The sequence below is a fragment of the Natrix helvetica genome (assembly GCF_964273705.1).
Source record: "Natrix helvetica genome assembly, chromosome: Z".
NCBI lineage: Eukaryota > Metazoa > Chordata > Lepidosauria > Squamata > Natricidae > Natrix > Natrix helvetica.
In genome coordinates this window covers 86,640,430-86,661,807 of record NC_138554.1, presented here as the reverse complement: position 1 = coordinate 86,661,807, position 21,378 = coordinate 86,640,430, and the positions used below count along the sequence as shown (strand labels likewise).

The 21,378-nt window shown below is 42.9% G+C and overlaps 1 protein-coding gene across 2 annotated transcripts in view; it reads left to right on the top strand.

Moving 5' to 3' along the window:
* NEK11 (NIMA related kinase 11) overlaps positions 1-21,378 on the top strand; it is a 193,745-nt gene that overhangs the window by 7,587 nt on the left and 164,780 nt on the right. For both annotated transcript variants that reach the window (XM_081971081.1, XM_081971082.1), the window contains exon 2: positions 18,725-18,976. In XM_081971081.1, coding sequence (XP_081827207.1) covers positions 18,807-18,976 — 170 coding nt within the window. In that variant the 5' untranslated portion in view covers positions 18,725-18,806. The remainder of the gene's footprint in view (positions 1-18,724; positions 18,977-21,378) is intronic.

Genomic DNA, 21,378 nt, shown 5'->3' with positions numbered 1-21,378 from the left:
GCTTACTTTCCTTCATGTAGATGTAGTACCATTAAGGACTACTCGTTGAGTACAGTTTATCAGCCAGTTACAAATCCATCTGATGGTGATGCTATTCCACTTTTTTCTAGCTGACCAAGAAGTAGGTTGTGGTCTACTTTGTCGAATGCCTTGCTGAAGTCTAAGTATATTATGTTCACAATATTTCGCTGGTCTACTAATTTAGTCACTGTGTTGAAGAATGAAATAAGATTGGTTTGGCATGATCTGTTTTAACAAACCCATGCTGAGTTCTAATTATTACTTTATTCATTTCTAGATGATGGCAGATCTGTTTTTTAATTATCTTTTCCAGTATCTTCCTGGGTATTGATGGGCAATATTATGAGTATATTATGTAAGCATAAAACTATTCATGCAGTAGTGAATTCCACTCTATAATTATTATTGCATTAGTAGAAAAAAATAAAATGTATGATAATGTATGCTTCATTATTGTTTGCTGATCTGTGATATTTACATACAATTTTATGAATTTAAAATTACTGTGCAATTTTATACTGGTTCTGTGAGACAAACTGAAATAGGAAGTATTAAAGCAGGAAGTATCTGCCAAATTAATATGCAAACATTAATATTGTTTTCTTGTAAAAGAATTAGGAATTAGAAAAATGTTCATAATCTACTTGATTTAAGCATTTTTTTTAAATCCCAAGGTTACATCTCATTTATTCACTTGTGAAAATCGCTTTTAATAATTAGAATGTTGGTGCATTCTCCTAGGCACTGCTTGGAGTGTCCAAGCACGGGTTAACTTCAGCTTGCTGCCCAAGGACTGAGTTCGAATTCTTGTAGCTCCGCCTCTTGCTCCTCTCAGAGGCTCAGTTTTTAAAAAACTCAGTCGCCCTACAGGACGCAATTTGGGGAGATCCAGTCCTTGAGCAGCAGGCTGGACCCTCTAGTTAGCGTAGTATTGCTCCTCATAATTATTATTAACAGTTTAGTTAGCTCCTAGTTAGAATTTGTTGTTTTTTTGTTGCTTTCCTCTTCGTCGTTTGAAGATTACTCGCGCGAGGCAGGCTGCCTGGAGCGCGGATCGTTCTCGCCGCAGTGAGAGCTACCGCACCGCGGGGGTTCGTTTGGCAGCTGCTGATGAACAGCTGCGGGTCCGGTAGGAAGTCAGGACCCCAGCGCACAGCGTTAGGCTGTGCTTTCTTGCCCCGGTGTCGCTCCAGGCGCAAGCGTGCGAGCGGCCGCCATTTTGTTTTTAAAAAATTGGCGCGCTTTTCTCCCAGGCTTTTTAGCCTAACCGTGCAGCCTGTGCTCCTTGCAGATCGCCGCAGAGGGGATTGAAGCGGGCCTTGCTCCGGGTCTCCTGACAGGCTCCCTTCCTTCCAGACTGCCCACGCGGCCGCAGGGGTTCTTTTGGTCACCACCAGACCATTCACCCTTGCTAATTTCCAGCGCGGATCTGCAGGCTCCCAGCTCACCTCAGCCGGCGCCATTTCCAGCCCCCACTTGCGAGCAGCTGTGCAGGAATTCCAGCGAAGCAGGCCTCAGTCTCCTCCTTCACTCAACGGATTCTACATAAATATGGAGAAGCAAGTGGATCAACAGGCTGGTCCCTCAGCCACTAAACGCAGCAGGCCCAACCCTGCTGCAAAAGGTGACGGGGTGGGACGCCCAGCTAAGGGGAAGACTCCTAAAATCAAGAAGCCTTATAAGGCTGATGAGAGATTGGCTGAAAGGCGGCAGAAGGCCCTTGAAAAGCAGTTTCAGAAGGCTCAGTCTGCCCAGCAGGACCAATCCTCAGCACTTCCACCTGGGGAGGAAGGGGCCCCTTCTCCATCTATTTCCCAACAAGGGGTGTCGCCCTCCATACCAGAGGAACGGGAGGATTTTGGTTTTTCCCCCAATCCATCCAGGGTCTCAATTGGTTCCCCCAGCCATTCCCTGGCTGCAGATTCCCTTGATGAGGCAGACTCCCTGGCAGGGGAAGGTTCCCTGATCCACTCAGTGACCGGGCCAGATCCACCTCAGATGCACGAGTCACCTTTGTCTAAAAGCATGCAGGATGTGGTGGTGCGTGCCATTTCTCGTGGCATTTCTGATGGGATGATGCAGTTGGCCTCTAAGTTGCCTTTAGCCACTGCAAATCCCAGCAAGGGCAGGCCTGCTAGGGCACAGGAGCCCCCAACTAGGGAGGCCTCCCCTACTCCCACGGGCATCAGTGAGGTGTCTGATTCAGAGGAAGTGGAGCAGGAAGCTCAGGATCTCTCTGAGGACGAGAATTCCGCACCAGAGCCACCCGCCTCATTGGGTCTCTTCAAGCCCTCCATGTTTAGGGCTATCCTGACCAAAGCCCGTGCCGCGGGGCCCCAAATGGGCCTCCCAGCTCCAACAAAAAAGCCTGCCTCTGATCAGGCTTCCAAGGAGGCCATCGGTCCCCAGGATCCGGGCGCGGGTCTCTTTAAAGAAGTCCCTCCTCCTCTAGACCTAGTTCCAGCTCCACAGCTGTTCTTAGACATCATACAGCGCCAATGGACCCAGCCGGGCTCCATGGCAAACCCCAGTGGGAATGACAAAAAGTTATATACCATGGAAGGTCCTCTGGAGGAACTCTTAAAGCTCCCTCAGGTGGATGACCCCATTGCATCCCTCACCTCCAACTCTGCCCTTCCAGCTGACCTGTTGGAGGGCCTCAAGGCAGAGGACAAAAGAGAGGAATCATCTTCCCACAAGACTCACCTGGCCAATGCTTGGGCCATGAGAGCATCCTCCGCCTCTTCTTACTTCGGCAGGGCAGCGCTCTTCTGGCTCCACAAGCTTTTGTCCGGCCTACCGGCTGGGGACACTAGAATAAGACAGGACGTTAATAAGATTATAGCGGCCATCGAATATTCCGCGGATGCTTCTCTTAGTGCCACTAAGTTCTCCTCCAGGGCTCTAGCTGCTAATGTGACCTCACGCCGCCTGCTGTGGCTCCGCCACTGGCAGGCAGACGTAAAGGCAAAATGGAAGCTGGCTTCCGCTCCCTTCAAGGCAGGCAAGTTATTTGGGGAGGCTTTGGATTCCTATCTAATCGAATCCAAGGACAAACGGAAAATATTACCGGCTATGACTAAGAAACCAGAGTGTAAGGGCCAGTCCTTTTGTAAGGGTTCCTTTCGGGGCTCAGAGCCTTCCACCTCCTCTGGTGGTACTGGCCGACCTTACTCCCAGGCCCAGGATCGTCCCCAGGACAGATCCTCCTACAGGGATAAGAATAAGCAGTAGAACTACCGTAGGCCTTTCCGAGGGGGGTACTCCAACCGCTCCTTCCGGAAGTCTAAGTGACCGTCACAGGGATCCTCCCATAGGCGGCTGTCTCCAACTCTATGCTGCCCAGTGGGAGGAGATCACGACAGACACCTGGATTCTCAACACGGTCCGTCACGGGCTGACCCTAGACTTCCTCTCCCTCCCCCCGAGATCCCTTGTCCATTGCCCCATTCCCAGGTCACCCCACAAATTCCAGCTCATGAGGGCGGAGATAGACCACCTGTTTTCCTCACACAAGAGAGAGTGGACAGTATCAGGTCTCTTGTGCGGAAGATTCGCTCCACGGGGTCAGCATCGGTCGTTTCCCTATCCCAACTTCTAGGGAAACTGGTGTCCTGCATCTCGGTGGTCCCGTGGGCACGTCTGCACACGCGGGATCTCCAGTGGTTCCTGCTGCCGCTCCAGAGATGCAAGGCCAGCAACTCCAAGAGGGTGGTGCGCCTACCTCCCAAGGTACTTTGCTCCCTCCGGTGGTGGCAGTCGGACACTCTCCTGAAGGGCTCCTACTTCAAGGAGCCGGAGCGCCTGGTCATAACAAACGGATGCTAGCCTCTTCGGGTGAGGAGCCCACCTTCAGAACCAGGTGATCCAGGGCAGATGGTCGCCAGCAGAGCTCGCCCACAGCATAAATTGGCTAGAGCTCCGGGCTGCCAGGTTGGCCCTTCGTCACTTCCTCCGGATGGTCAAGGACAGAGACGTGCTGATCTTGACCGACAACATTGCCACAAAGGCGTACATCAACCATCAGGGCGGCACAAGATCCCTTGCCCTGATGACAGAGGCGGAGACCCTGGGAAGATGGGCGGAGCGACACATGAGGTCCCTGCGAGCAGACCACATCTCGGGAGAGGACAACGTGACGGCGGACTGGCTCAGCAGAACCACCATCCAGAACGCAGAGTGGCGCCTTCACACGGCGTTGTTTTGTCAGCTGTCACAGAGGTTCGGTCTCCCAGTAGTCGACCTCTCCGCGTCCCCGACCAATACCCAGCTTCCCAGGTACTTCACGAGGTTCCAGTGCCCCAGGACGGAAGGCACAGATGCTCTTCAGTCTTGCTGGCCTCCGGGCCTGTTGTACGCCTTCCCGCCTCTCCCTCTGATTCCTCAGGTCATCAGGAAAATTCTGTCAGAGGGAGCAGAAGTGCTGCTGGTAGCTCCTCACTGGCCGAGGAGATCCTGGTTTGCCGACCTGATCAGCCTCTCCATGTCACACCATTGGCGCATTCCTCAGGATCAGATGTCCCTCAGCCAGGGGGCAGTTCAACATCCAGAGCCCCAGTGACTGCAACTTGCCGTATGGCACTTGAAGGGGACATCCTGAGGCTCAGCGCATATTCAGAAAAGGTGATCCATACCATCCAGGCATCCAGGCGTCCTTCGACAGTCAGAATCTACGAAGCCACCTGGTCGTCTTTCTCTCGCTGGTGCCTCCAACATCAGGTCGTTGCTACGTCTGCCACCGTCCCTCAGGTCCTGGACTTTTTGCAGGAGGGCCTTGACAAGGGCCTGGCGCCCAATACCCTCAAACGCCAGATGGCCGCCTTGGTCGCCATCTTGTCCACAGGCTCACACCTGCCTCTCAGCAAACACCCGCAGATGCGTAGTTTCCTTAAAGGCGCCACCAACCTGTCTCCTCCCACCATCCACAGGTATCCAACCTGGGACTTGTCTGTGGTGTTGCGTTCTCTGTCCGAACCACCCTTTGAACCTCTCCGGACAGTTGGATTGCGCCACCTGACTCTAAAGACTGCCTTCCTTATTGCCATCACCTCGGCACGTAGGATCTCTGAACTGGCCTCCCTCTCAGTCAGAGACGATCTTTGTGTCATCCATTCCGACAGAGTGGTCCTTCGGCTGGACCCAGCATTTGTGCCAAAAGTCAACAGCGTTTTCCACCGTTCACAGGAGGTTGTCCTCCCAGACTTTTGTCCGTGCCCCAGACATCCCAGGGAACGCGGGTGGCATAAGCTGGGCATCCGTTGCGTCCTGCGAATCTACATGAAGAGGACAGGTCCCTTTCACAAGCGGAGGCACTCTTTGTGTCTTTTCAACCTGCTACCATGGGCAGGACGGTTACCTCTTCCACCATAGGGCGCTGGATAAGGGCGTGTATCCAGCTGGCCTACGAACATCAAGGCAGACCGGCCCCTCCTCGTGTCACTGCCCATTCAACGAGGAGTGCCGCTACCTCGGCTGCATGGGCCACCCAAGCATCCATCGAAGACATCTGCCGGGCCGCTACATGGTCGAGCCCGTCGCCCTTCATCAAAAACTACAGACTGGACATTTTCGCCTCGGCTGAGGCAGCCTTTGGGAGGAGAGTTCTACAGAGAGTTGTCGCGAGCCCCGCGGCTGTGGACAATTCTTCCCTCCCTGGGACAACATAGCTTTGGCATGTCCTGTGCTTGGACACTCCAAGCAGTGCCTAGGAGAATGACCGTTGGCTTACCTGAATGGTCTTTCTCTAGGCGCTGCGGGAGTGTCCAACCCCACCCTGTATAAGGGCCGCGGGGTACCCTCTATTGGACAGTTGGACTATCGCCATTGACAGTTCCTTTTGGATACTCTTTTCGTTTTTTAAAACTGAGCCTCTGAGAGGAGCAAGAGGCGGAGCTACAAGAATTCAAACTCAGTCCTTGGGCAGCAAGCTGAAGTTAACCCGTGCTTGGACACTCCTGCAGCGCCTAGAGAAAGACCATTCAGGTAAGCCAATGGTCATTCTATTAGGAAATCACATTGCCGAGTTCAAGTCCTTGGCACAAATTATGTCAGTATCTTAGCAGCAGGGTATTACAACAGTTTTACATTTGGTGCTATTGTTGCAAATTGTGAATCCATAGAGCTCATTGAAATTTGTGGCCAATTTGATAAAAAAGCTACTGCTTAACATTAGGTCTATTGCTGGTTTTGAGATTGAAGCCTTTTTTTAACAAATAAGATTTGACAAATAGTTTTTGCAGTGTGATTGTCAACATTTAGAGTGTTGATAGGCAAATTAATAATAACTGGATGACCCATGTTAGCTTGGGTCTTTGTTTTAGAGATATTTACTTACCAGGTTCCTTCCGTAATGGCAGAAATTCTGTGTACTTGAAAGGGTCTTAAATATTCAGGGAGTTATTCAGAGATGTTTCTACCTTGAAAATAACCTATATTGGACTATATAGACCAATCAAACATTAGGAATTGCCCACAGGAAATATGATATTTTTTATTATTAATAACATACTTTATAAAATTTGCTATGTAAATTTCAATTCCATAGGAATCACAGATTTTGTATTTTGGATGCATTGTTTATGTTAGCCTACCCAAGTTTTGCCCTACACAAAAATATTTTGTTTTTAAAGATTCAAAAAAGAGAGTTTACATAGTTTATACATAAGCAATGTAAGCTATAATGTAAGCCATGTACATAGCAGATGATCTGATTTAATAGTGAAAATCATCATTAAAACAATTATGCCATTGTCTAATGTACTATGTGGTCTTATACAAAATGGAATAAAATTCAAAATAAATCAGTGATGGCATCAGTACAGGACTGCATTCAGAGAGAAGTTTAATTTGTCCTACATAGTTATTAGTGATATAACATATACATATACATACATACATACATACATACATACATAGTTTTATGGCCGTGATTAATAAATATATTTATCCAATATGATATTTTATTTTCAATCATCAATTATAATATTACCTAAGATTTTTAATGGGATTATAAATAATTGCTGAAAATGAAAAGTAGGTCATATAGACAGATAAAATTTAAAAAGATAAGAGAGGTATAGTACAAACATTTCATCAATAAATGTGGCATTAAAGTAGAATAAAATATGGATTAAAATATAAGAATGAAGACGTGGCATAAAAGGGACAGTTAGAAGCTCGTTTAAAGGGACAGGGAAATGTCATCAGCCTTCAACCACAACATGTTCCAGCAAACGTCCCTATGTCAAAAGTCCAAAACCATAAGGTTCAATTAAAGTTCGCTAATGACATGTAGTCCATACCTGTAACAAAAGGAGAAGTAACACCCCATCTCCTTATAAGGCTTTTTCCTCAAGGTAACCAATAAGAAATGAGTTAAATGTTTCCGTGTTACGCTGTCTTTGAGAATGCATAAGAATGCGTGCTTCGATAATGAAGGTTGTTCAGAATTTGCAATGTTAGCCATGTGCTAACTTTCTGAACCTGGCTGCCAAATAAACTCCTCCTGTGTCCTGAGAAGTCTAAAGACTGTCATTTTCTGCAACAATTCTGGCGACCGTGGGCAGGACTTAGAGCGATATTTTGCTGAGGATGGAACGGGCCAACCAGTGCCCCATCAAGGTCATCTTGGCTGTCTTCAGGCGCTATGGAGATCTTTCTCTAGAAGGGGGCCGATGACCTCTCCTGGGCATCCGGAGGACACCACCAATCCAAGAATCTGACCAGGATCAGGACAAGTTAATAAAAATTACGCCGGCTGAGAAAGAAGACGCCTGCAAGCAAGTATTAAAAGAATTGTAGACCCACTCAGTTAGGAGTGGAAGAGGGGGCCCAATCACCCCCCTGAGCCCGGGATAGCATCCCAAATGGAACCGGCATATCCTAATGAGGCTCTAGGTTTGTGTGGAAGGTTAATCTGTTGCAGTTCCTGTTGGTGACTGTGAATTCTGGGGCCACAGGTCAGCAGAAAGTGTGTTAGAAATAGAACATGGGAAGGTGGGGAGTGTTCCTCGAACACCTCTCCAATGCATGTTGAAAAAAACTCTGAGTGAGATCACTTTTGGTCCCCAAAGGTAACGGACGTGTGCGTCCGCCGCTTGTCTCTTCGGTGGGCTCCTTTTAGGAGCACAGGGAGCCTCGGAGGGGCTCCCTGCCATAGGGCGGCTTGTTGGGACCCCCTGGATCGGCAGCAGCCACAGGGGGGTTTCCAGCTTCGCCCCAGGAGCCGGGGAGCATGGGGGGTGCATGGCACTCTGCGCTGTCACTGTGCGGCTTCGCCGATCAGATTCCGGAAGGAAAGAATGAATTAGACGCTACAGCTGAAGTGCGGTGAGGTGAGAAGTTTCCCTTAATCTCCTTTAAATCTACTTAATTGATGAACAGCAGCTTCTCTAAATTGTGGATTCAATCCTTTGAAGTGTTAAGATTGGAGGGGGGGATTTTCCACCCCCCCTCGGAAAAAGCGGCACTCGGAATATCTCTCTCTCTCTCGGAGGAGAGAGAGTTAAAAGCTAACTTTCACTTCCACTAGCAATGGGAGAATGATTTTTGCTACAATTGCAAGAGATGACTGCTGAGTTGTTTTTTTAAACTACCTTATGGAAACTTTGGACATGTTGCTCCCTGGTCCCCTGTGAAGGCGGAGCCAAGATGGCCAACTTCCTCCTCCTTCTTTGCTTTTACGAATGAAGTTTCCCCTTTGAAAGAATTTCTGGCTTTATATTACTCTACACCACGGAGATCTCCTGGAGCCTCTCTTCTTATGTGGTCCCCTTGGATTTGGAGCACTTGATTCTTATCCCCTGGCTTGTAGCTGTACAGGAGGACTAACTTTCACTTCTGGGCTTGTTTGTCTCCATGATCTCTCCCAGCTGTGTATTCCACAGACGCCATTTCTTTTGTATAAGACTTACAGCTATCTCTGAACTTAATATAGGACCTAAAAGCCACTGCCTGGTAAGGCATCTTCGGCCCCGACATCTTCTACGTTTAGCCCGATTACACAACAGATACAAATGGCCTCATTTCTACAACCTAAAACAACTGAAGAGAGTTCAAAAGACCTATCTGTTGCCCAAATGTTTCAAACTATTATGAAGGGACAAGACGAACTGAAAAAACAACTGGCGACTTAAACGAACAGCTCAGAGAAACGCAACAACAAGCAACACAAAATAAACAGAGAATAGGTGTGTTGGAGGAAGACACGACTGGGTTGAGGGAGGAGGTCAAGATAGTCCAGAAGGGGAATAGAGAATTTGAAAATCTTATGATAAAGATGGAATTTGAAAGAATGTCTTTTTTTCTCAGATTTCAAAACTTACCAGAGACAGAAAATGAAGATCTCAAGGAGATTATGACCACAATTTTAGCAGAATACATTAAAAGAGATAAACAACAGCTACGGTGTGATATTGATTTGATTTATAGGATCAATTCAGCATATGCTAGAACACACAATGTTCCAAGGGAAGAACATGTTAAATTTCTTAGAAAGACTACAAGAGACGAGGTCTTAGGCGCTCAAAGGGTGGGACCATTAAAATATAAAGATAAAGAAATAAGCATTCTTAAACAAATTCCGAAGAAAGTAAGAGATAAGAGGAAGAAATATTTCTCTTTATCAAAGAAATTATATAGTAAAGGAGTTTGGTTTAGATGGTTATTGCCAGAAGGAATGTTGATTTTCTGGGAGGGCAGTAGAATTAGAATTAACAAAAGTTGTGGAGGCAGAGGCCTTCATTAAAAAACACAGTGCCTTTCTAGATGGAACAGGGGACACTACACAAGATATGAAGGAGGGAGGGGCCGTTGCTCGGCCAGAAGATGGGGGAGGAAGCAATATTGAAAAGACTCAGGTCGCAAAAATAAGTTTGAAACATTATTGCAATGTACATTGCAATGTTGTTACAATGTAATTGTTGGAAGTGACATATAAGATGATTGAATATATTGTTGATATAATGTAAAACAGAAAGCTGCCAATGTTTATCTCTTAATTCTTGATCTTTTTTTTTCTGTAAAAGTTGTGAGATTTGGGGGGATTTCTATCTTTCGCACGATGTAGCTGTCAAAATTTTTTGTACCTATCTACCCCTTCCTATAAATATTTGTAAAAATCAATAAAATTCTTTTAAAAGAAAAAGAAAAAAACTCTGAGAAAGTTTTAGTAAAGTCTCTGGCAGAGAAATCACACGCATTGTACAAGCCTCAAGGAGGAAAGAAAAAGAAAAAGAGAGTCTCAATGAAACATTTAGTTCCTGTCTGTTTTAACTTGCATGGTTGTCCTTGATGATGTGTTTAAGTGGGGTTTTTTTTGTTAAAAAAGAAAGAACAAACGGTCCTATTAGGTGGGGCCAGGAGGAAGAAAACCAAAAAGGTTATCGAAGGGACAGATCAAATGGACCACAAACCTGGTCCAAGGGAGCAATTGAGATAAAAACTCAAATTGCCCCTAAGGGAATTTTATTGCCAGAAGCTGGGGGGGAGCTACGTAAAGTGTGAATATATGCTCCATTCTCAATGGCTGATTTATATAATTGGAAAAATCAAATTCCTGCTTATAGAGAAAATCCAGATGAAATGCATGTCCTTTTTGCATCCATTTTTCTGAACTCACCAGTCTTCTTGGGCTGACATACAAAGTCTGATGGAAATTTTATTAACCCCAGAGAAAAGAAGGCTGGTGAAGGGAACCATGAATAAGCCTTTTCAGAAGCATCATGCAAAAGATCCAGACGACATGGTTACTGAAAGAACCAGATTGGGAACCTAATCCATTCAGCTGCAAAACTATTGGACCTTAGTTTTGTTAGGATTCAAACAAAAGTTAAGAATTTAGGGAAGGTCTATTAAATTCAACAGAAACAGGATGAAAATCCAAGGGAATTCCTAGAATGCATTTTTGATAATGCATTCTAGGAATTCCCTTGGATTTTCATCCTGTTAGGCAATATATCACATTAGATCCTGAGGATGAAGAAAATAAGAAAATGGTCAATATGATCTTCATTGGTCATTCTGCAGATGACATTAGGGGAAAAAAGGGGGGGCCAGGAAAGGCATCTCTGAACTTGTGGAATGAGCATACAAAACGTATCTTAAGTGGGCTCAAAATCTCAGAGAAGAAGGAACTTCAAAGAGCAAGAGGAAATGTAATTTTTCTCGCCGAAGCCCTTAGACAGGAAAAGCGGGAGGCCGGGAACTGCCAGAAGAATTGTCAAGGAAGGGCCAGTAGTTAGAATCCCAGTCAGAGAAAGAGCTCTCCAGTTATCAAAAAGAAGCCATGAAGATCTGTGTAGCTTGAATAAAAGGAAATGGCAAATGTGAGGTCAAAAAGAGCCACCTGAAAAAAAAGCCTCTCCTAAAGACCGCACCCTATGAAGAGGAAGGGTGCTTCTTATCATACAATGCTCCTTCTTATCATACAAGGCAGCTACAGAATACTAGCAGTAGGACAAAGTGATAGAAGGAATAGCAGAAAGTGGAGAGTCCTTTTTGCAGACCCCTCTCTTCTGCAGCCCAACGGACTTCTCCCATTGCTTCCCAAACCAGAAGTCAATTCCTAGCTCCACTTCGCCAAGTGGATCAAAACTAGATGGACAGGGATAGGCAGAAATTTAGCCTCTATTTCAATAAGTCCCGTTCACCCCTACAAATTGGAAACAACAAGGTTATTATCAAAACCCATAATCCAACCCGGCAGGATTGGAACAGTTAATTATTACTCTCCATAATGGAGAAGAGAGAGAAAGATTAAGTAGTGACATTGGAAAAATCCTAAAGCCTGTGGACAGAGGAAGCCTTCAGACTGCAAAACCTCCAGTGACAAGTCCAAACCTTCTCTTGTAAACCAAAAACCGGATGAAAGTCCCGAAGCCTTCTTCCAAAGGCTGGTTGAAGCATATAAAACCTACACCCCAATCAACCCCCTGGATCCCAAAAATGCCCGTATGCTAGCAATGGCTTTCATATCCCAGAGTGCCCTGGACATTAAACGAAAGTTCCAGAGGCAAGAAGGTGCCTAGGGATGAATATAAGCCAATTAATGGAAATCGCTTGCCAAGTCTTTGTGAACAGAGAAAAAGTAGAAGAGAAAAAGAAAGACGATAGAATGCAACGTAAAGCTGAATTGTTGGCAGTTGCATTGTCAAATAAATCCCAAATCCAGAGCAGAGGTTGATGTAATTGGTACAAGGAAGAAGGCCACTGGATGTTAGAGTGTCCAAAAGGCTAGAAGTTGGGATAAGGGGACAGGGAAGGGGACCAGGGTTTAGTCAAGCCCCCCCCAACCCTTAGTCCGAATATAGATAGGGGGTAATAATGTAACCTTTTTGGTAGATACGGGCATCTAGATCAGTAATTACAAAACCCTTGGCTCCCTTTTCCAATAATGTACTAAATATCCAAGGGGTTGATGGTCTGACAAACAGCCGCCCTGTGTTCTTGAAATGTTCCCTAAATGGAAGAAAATAATCCACCGGGCCATGCATATCATCATGCACCTATAATTATACAAGTAAAGCCTTTAGCCATGCCCGTTTGCCTACGCCTTCTTCATCATCTCAAATACATAGAGACAGCCAAAAACTGTTTGCTTTTGAGTAGGAAAGACCCAGTAACAGGTCAAAGAGGCAGTTTGCTTGGACTAGGTTTCCTCAAGGATTTCAAAATTCACCTACTTTTGGCGAAGCCTTGGCCTCAGACCTGGAAAATTTCCAGCCTTGCAAAGATGGAGATGTGCTACTCCAATATGTAGATAATATCTCAGTAACCGAACAGACGAAGGAGATTTGTTGAAAAAAAATACCAATCAATCAATTGCTTCATCTGTTAATGGACATGGGACATCATGCCCCAAGGCAAAAAGCTCAGCTGGAAAAGCCCCAAGTTAAATACTTAAGGTACATCGTAAGTCGAGGATAGAGGGCAATAGGACATGAGCGAAAAGAAGCTGTGTGCCAAATTGCGGAACCCGTGACCAAGAAAGAGTTGCGATGATTCTTAGGTGCAGAAGGATATTGCAGAATTTGGATTCCAAATTTTGCTCTTTTGGCCAAACCTTTGTATATCTCCACGAAGGGAGATGAAAAGAAACCCTTCATTTGGGGGCTGGAACAAAAATGGGCATTTGAAACCCTAAAACCAGAATTACCTCAAGCTCCTATAATGGGGCTCCCCAACTTAGAAAAACCTTTTAATTTCTTTGTGGATTCAAAAGGCAACACTGCTCTGGGACTCCTGATGCAGGAAAAGGGAAGTTGGCAGCAACCTGTGGCTTATCTATCTAAACAGCTGGACTGTGTTGCAAAAGGCTGGCCACATTGCCTAAAGATTTTACCCGCCACAGCTCTCCTAATGGAAGAAGCTAATAAATTAACTTTCGGACAGCCTACCAATATCTACACCAGCCACGCAATTCAAGGAATTTTAGAAATGAAGGGACATTTATGGTTAACAATCTCTAGAATTTACAAATATCAGGCACTCCTGACTCAAAATCCACAAGTGACCTTGAAGCAAACAAATGCCCTAAACCCTGCCATCCTTTTGCCAATACCGGGAACCAAAATTGAGCATAATTGTATGTGAACCATTGAGAGTCAGTTCTCATGCAGACCAGACTTAATGGACGTGCCGTTGAAATCTGCAGACTATAACTTTTTCACTGATGGATCAAGCTTCATTACTACGGGAGAACATTATGCTGGCTATACAGTAGTCTCTCTTGCCCAAGTCTTTGAGAGTGGACCTCTCCCAAAAGGCACTAGTGCCCAAGTAGCAGAATTATGGGCTTTAATCCGTGTATTAGAGAGGGCAAAGAATGAAAGGGTGAACATATGAACTGACTCTGTATGCCTTCCTTACTTTGCATATCAATACTGCTGATTATAGGGAAAGAGGTCTTTTAATGGCCTCAGGAAAGAAATTAAACAAATGTGTGAATCGCACTGTTAAGGAAAATATAAGGTGTGTTTTGAAACCCACCTTAAATGGGTAGATGCCTTACCCTTAGCTCTCTGGTCTGTGAGATGTACTCCATGTAAAGAACTTAAATTATCTCCTTTTGAAATGATGTTTGGATGGCCATAATTTGAAAAATCATATAAGGGACCTAGGACAGCTGGGGTCCTCATAGGTGAATCAAATGGTGGGAGAATTGAATAAGTAAATACAAGAAATCCAACAGTATTGTGTCTCCCTTATCCCACCATTTTTAACAACTTCCAGTCATAATATTCAGATGGGGCACAGAGTGTAGGTAAAACACTGGAAAGGAGAATAATTTGAAACCTAGATGGAAGGGCCCGTATACTCTGGTCATGTGTTCTCCACTTGCAGTAAAAAGTGTTGGAATCCAAGTTTTGGATTCACTGGACTCGAGTTAAGCCAGCTGCTGATTAGTATTGGGAGGCAGACCAGGATGAAGCCCGTCCTCTATTGATATGCTTAAAGAAATGCCCCCTAAAAACTGCCCTACCGGCAATGGGTAGAATATACGGGGCAGAAGAGGCCCTACTGAAGTCACCCCCTAGAACCTGTTCTCAACGTACAGCTGAAGATTTGGAGGAGGAAGACAACATTCCATTTATTAGATATAAGATGTATTAGAAAGTTTGAGCACCTGTCAGGAAATGGCAAGCCAAGTATTCATATTCATAACTGTACTATCTGTCGCTTTACTGAATGTACTTATTTGTTGTATTGCAAATTCATCCCTCAGGAATTGCCCCCTCCAGAGGAAGACAGGTGCTGAGGCTAAGATCATTAATTGTAATCAAGAGGAAAACGAATCATCTGATGACACTTATGTTTGAGGAACCGTGGGATTGGGTTCTTTGCAGTATAATAGGTGTTTTCGGATTGTGGGTGATATGTTTAGCAAATAAGATTTGATTTTGTGGATTGCCCAAAGCTGATATTGCCATTCCTCAAACTATATATATATAACCCCTGCCTTCTCCCTGACGTGGTGATTCAGTAGGCTAAAAGAGTTGTGTTAGGAGAAGTTTTGTGCGAGGGACAGTTATGAGCCTTTTGTGGCTCTGGCTGTTATTGGCAATGGGTTTGCTAAGTGATAACTTCTTGAATAGTAGTTCCCAATGTTACGAAAATACCCAAGCAACCCCCCTTGCTTTTTATACACACACACACACACACACACACACACACACAAAAACATACATACATACATACATACATACATACATACATATATAATTTTTACATTTAAAAACAATGCAATACCGCGGAGTCGGAGTGACCATACATTCACATTATATACAGCTAATTTTAACCATTAACAGTTAAACTACTTGATACATTGCCTATCCTTCTGTCCAATCACAATATGTACATTTGTTCCAGTCTTGTCATCTTGTCTTATACCAATCATAAAATCTATTCCATACTTCAAAATATTCTGATTCCCCTTTATTTTTAAGTTCAAGAGTGAGCCTATCTGCTTCTGCACAGGCCAACACTTTTCTGATTATATCTAGCTCTGATGGTGTATTTTCTTTTTTCCAATTCTGTGCATAAGTTATGCGCGCTGCAGTTAGTGTATGTATAATTAGATAAAGTGTATCTTTCTTAAACCCCTCCGGTATTATGCCTAGGAGAAAAGTTTCTGGTTTAAACATAATTTGTTCTCCCACCATTTGTTCTAACCACGATTGAATCATTTTCCAATATTTTTTTGCCTCATTGCACGTCCACCACATATGATAGAAAGTGCCTGGTGTTTTTTTACACTTCCAACAGTTTGGGGCCAGATTTTTGAACATTTTGGAAAGCCGTGCTGGGGGGGAGATGCCATCTGTAGAACATCTTATAAAGATTTTCTTTATACGCCGTAGCCAATGTTTCTGACTTTTGATACAGTCAGAAAATAGACTGATCAAAGTGCTGTATAGATTCTTGTTGGAATATAAGCTAGAGGAGGAACATGTCAAAGAAACTATGGTCGCCTGGGTGAAAAATTTCGGTTACAATGTGGAATTGGCTAAGTGGGAAAAACTTTGGATACTTAATCAGAAACCCCCCTTGCTTTTGAAGAAAGATCCAAGGATGTTAAAAATCCCGGAGGTCAGGATAGAATCACATTACAGGATGTGGAACAGGTCCGCTCCCACCAACAGTGCATCATTTATCTGACAAACCCTGTAAGAAAAAGGGCAAAGCATAGGGAAAATGGACCCGGCAACAATTGAGAAAAGGAGATTATATGTTAAGAGTGCTGGAGTTAGGTCAAAGCTTAATCAATCAATCTGACCCTGCCCTGGGTCAAAAATATTGGTTGTGTCTGTCTGCTGGACCTTTACCTTATCATGCTGTTTCAGTTGAGCCAGATCTTTGAAAAAAAAACCAAAGCTACGATAGTCTTTGACAAGGGAGGTAGATGGGGAACCCAAACGGCAGAAGCCCAGCTATATGGTGATTGTATGACGCACTTAAAAGACTGGGGATGAGCCATCTCCCCATCATTGGCCCCATAGCAGTTAGTGTAGAAATTATAGGGTCACCCTCCTTGTGCATCAAACAATATCAAGAACCTGACATTCCTGTGGAGTCACTATCAGAGGAACAATGCCCATCTGAAATGTACCTTGCCCCCAGGAAAACCCTTGTAGACGTAAGATTAACTCGCAGCATATCTCCTTCTGCTCACAAGCTCTTCCAACAGAAAGTCACTTTCTCGCTCCCACCTCCACTCGTTTTTAACTGATGGGAGCGAAATCTGACTACTGGAAGGTGCCCAAGGCCATTCCAACCACCCTGACTTCCCGTTTGGCTTTCAATAGAATCCACTATGGGAGTTTGTGTTTACTTTCCCCCTGGAAACGCCAGTTCTCAGTCCTCAGGAATAAGCTAATGACCAGTCCTCAGGAATAAGCTAATGGACCCTAATCAAGAAGTTCCATTACACCCCCTGACTGGTATGTTCCTAGCAGGAACCTTACAAGTCTGGACTAATGAAAGGAACCTCCGAGTCCATGCCTTCTCCATGAACATCGGCGTATGTGTAGAAGAAAATGGAGTTTTCTTTCTATGTGGAAGAAATGCCTATCTGTGCTTGCCCACTAATTGGACTGGCACATGCACCCTAGTACACCTCCTCCCCAAAATGGGGGTGGTAAGTGGGGAACAGGCCCTCATGGGACATGTCCAGAAAAGAGTACCGCTCCTACTTCCACTATTAGCAATCTTGGGAATAGGGACAGCAGTTGGAACGGGTGTAGGTGGAATGACCCATTCCATTACACAGTTCAGGCAACTGTCAGAAGAATTCCAAGAAAGTCTGAACCAAATTGCTGGCCAGGACCAGATAAATTCCTTGGCAGCCGTAATATTACAGAACTGGCGTGCCATAGATCTTTTAACTGCTGAAAAGGGTGGGCTATGTGTATTCCTGGAAGAAGATAGTTGTTTCTATATGAATAGATCAAGAGCAGTTCGGGGGGTGGTCCAAGAACTACGAGATCGAGCTTTCTTTATTGGTTTAAAAGTACAAGGAACAGATGTGTGGTTCTCTTGGCTACCGGGAACAGGTTGGATCAAGCAAATGCTATTTCTTTTATTATGTGGAATCGCAAGTTTAACCTTTCTCCCTTGCATAATACCCTTGGTTAAACAATTCGTTATGAGATCTGTAAAAGAAATATGGGCTGAAAAGGAGTTAATGTTAATGGAAAGCCTAATCCCACATACCCTCAAGGAAGATGATATTCAAATTGCACTCTTAGAAGTAGAGAAAGTGATTTTGGAAGATAAGCCCTAAGATGTATATTGCTTGTATCGTTGCTTTTTTGCTATTCTGTATCCTGCATGTTTATATTGTTAATCTAAGAGGCTAGACTCAATTGTGGGCCTTAATAGAGTCTTCTAGAAAGGGGGGGGGGGATAAAGTAGAATAAAATATGGATTAAAATGTAAGAATGAAGATGTGGCATAAAAGGCACAGTTAGAAGCTTGCTTAAAGGGACAGGGAAATGTCATCAGCCTTCAACCACAACATGTTCCAGCAAATGTCCCTATGTCAAAAGTCCAAAACCACAAGGTTCAATTAAAGTTCGTTAATGACATGTAGTCCATACCTGTAACAAAAGGAGAAGTAAGACCCCCATCTCCTTATAAGACTTTTTCCTCAAGGGAACCAATAAGAAATGAGTTAAGTGTTTCCGTGTTACGCTGTCTTTGAGAATGTATAAGAATACGTGCTTCGATAATGAAGGTTGTTCAGAATTTGCAATGTTAGCCATGTGCTAACTTTCTGAACCTGGCTGCCAAATAAACTCCTCCTGTATCCTGAGAAGTCTAAAGACTGTCATTTTCTGCAACAGCATGAGCCAGGTTTCTAAGATATAAATAAAAATAAAGGAATTAAGCAATATATAATATAAATGTGATGGAGTTGTTTATGGTTCATTGTGTTATGCCCATCCTAGCAATTGATAAACTATGATTCTGGTAATTTGGGCTAGTATGTTCAAATACAGCTAGTGATATACTTTGTTGTGGCAGTGAAGGTTGAATATAAGAGAAAATTGCTTCTATAAGATCTTCTACTGCACTAGTATTACAATAATATAATGGAAAATAAGTAAGTTAAACCTATTCTTAAGTATCTTATAAGTTTCAGTATATTGAATATTCTTTTTCCTTATAAATTTCAGTATATTGAATATTCTTTTTTCTCTTGCAGGTGAATAATCCTTCATGATCAAGATATTATAAATTTTATAGCTTCAGTATTAATTATTGAGCTACCTTGGTTCTATGGAGTAATGCTGAAATTCCAGGAAGCGGTTAAGCATGGTACATCATTTACACCTATTTTTATTCACTCAAAAGCACTGATTGCAGGAAGATACAATATTTGTCAAAAACTTGGACATGGAAGTTTTGGAACAGTTTATCTGGTTTCTGACAAGAAAGCAAAAGAGGAAGAACAGTTGTAAGTGTTGCATAAAATGAATTGATTTAAAACTGCAAATATGCATTTTTGTTTAAATATTGCCTTCTGAGAAAGTGGTAGAATGGAATAATATTTATTTATAAACAACATTTAGACAATTTTCACAGGTATTAAGTGTTTGCAGCCATACAGGTAAAACTGTTACTGTCTTAAATACATCTTGTTAAAAATAACCTAGCCTGCTTCAAAATAGCTATGTCATGATAAGGACATATATGATTCCAGCATTATACATATTTTCATATGTTCTTCTATAATATGTTCCTTTTAATCATAATTCATTCATTTTAAAAAGATTCAGCTTGATCTTTACTGAACTAGTGCATAGTAGCTTACCAGTTCAGTTTTCTGCTAATAAACTCTGAGGAGCTGCTGTGTCTCCTTAGCAACTATTGCATCCCCAAATAACTTATTTATGCTTATTTTGAAACAAACATAACAAATTTCATTTATGTATCTATTTTCTGAGGTTGTGGTGTGTAACATAGAAAGAGATCTTAAGGTCAAAGTGACTAGTGTGATGAAAATGTCAATTGTCAGCCCCCAATCTTTTGGACACCAGGGATGTGTGCGTGTGTGTGTGTGGTTTCAAACGCTACCTACATCCTGCATGCGTAGATGAAGCTTGTGCTGAGCAATTCCTAAGATGCTGTGGGCTGGTACTGCTCTGTGGCCAGTGGTTGGAGACACTTGACTAGAAAACTAAATTATCTCTTGGGAATAAAGGTAGTCCTCGACTTACAATAGTTTATTTAGTGATAGTTCAAAGTTACAACATCACTAAAAAAGTGACATGACAGTTTTTCACACTTATGACCATTGCAGCATCCCATTGTCACATGATGAAAATTCAGATGCTTGGCAACTGACTCATATTTATGATGATTGCACTGTGTTTAGGATCATGTGATCACCATTTGTGATCTTCTGACAAGCAAAGTCAATGGGGAAACCAGTTTCATTTAACAACCATTTTACTAATTTACTAACTGCAGTGATTCACTTAACAACTGTGGCAAGAAATGTTTCATTTAGCAACAGAAATTTTGGGCTCAATTGTAATCGTAAGTTGAGGACTGGCTGTATTTAGAAAAAAAGATAAAAATAAATTGCCAGATCTTGTGCTTTTATCTAAATCTATTATACATGCTTCTCTTAGAATGCCATATATTCTTCCAATTGATACAGTTCATTAATAATATTGTAAAGTTGGAAAAGTTTGAGAAAAATACAACAAAGTTTATTGCTAAATTGGTTCAATTTCCCTATGGAGACAAGTACAGTCTAAGTTACATTAAAAAAACAGTATACAAGAATAGAAATATTTATAAAATTAGACATGGTTTATATAAAGTGTTCTGCTTCATTTCAAAAAATATAAGTGCACAATGAAACTGAACAAGAGACACAGAAATCTGAAGACTTCCTTAACAACATTTAGCCTGATACATTCATTTTCTATTGTATATGTTAATTTTAAATTTTATGGCTAGTTTTCTTCATGCGTCTAAAAGAGCTAGTTTGGTGTATGAGTTAAGGCATCAGGCTAAAAACTGAGGAACTCTGGAGTTCTAATATCTCCTTAGATACAAGGCCAGCTGGGTGACCATTGGCCAATCTCAGTCTCTCTCAGGCCAAAAAGAAGGCAATGGCAAACCAAATCTGAAAACATTCAATCTAGACAGTCACTGATCTGAAATAATATAGGTTCTCCTTTTTGAGCAAGGGCCTCGACTAGAATACCTCCAAGATCTCTTCCAGCTCATTCATTCTAACATTGCCAAGAAAACTACAGATTGTAGTCCATGCAATTGCCAAAAATCAACATTAACTTAGGTAAACACTTTTCTGCTTACAGAAACCTGCAGTTTAGCACTCTACCATTTGATGGAGCCAATGCTCTGTACAATAGTAAAGCTGACATTTCTAAGGTGGCACAGCAGTTTTTAGCAAAAGTGATGTTCAATCTTTTTAATATTCAAATTACTCTTTTTTACAGTTGGACTAAATTACATTGAGGGAAGGAAACGCTACAGTGATATTTCTGTTTGAATATTAAATGCTTCAGAAAATCCTAACTAATATTTATTTTTGAATTTATGAAAATATTGTGTCATTTAGCAAAACTGGTAAAAAGCTAGGAATTGTCACATGGATTGCTGAAAACTCTGAGTTATTTTAGCTAAAGATACATTTTGCTAAAACATTTCAACTATTGTTTTCAGGAATGCCTCTTTTATGACAATCATTAAAAATACATCTAAAATTGTTTTTCTATATTGTAATATTGATATAGAATTTACATGGTGCTGCATCTATGCTATTTCAGCTCATATTAGGTCTCAGAACATGATTGCTGTGTTATGTACAGGTAGTCCTCA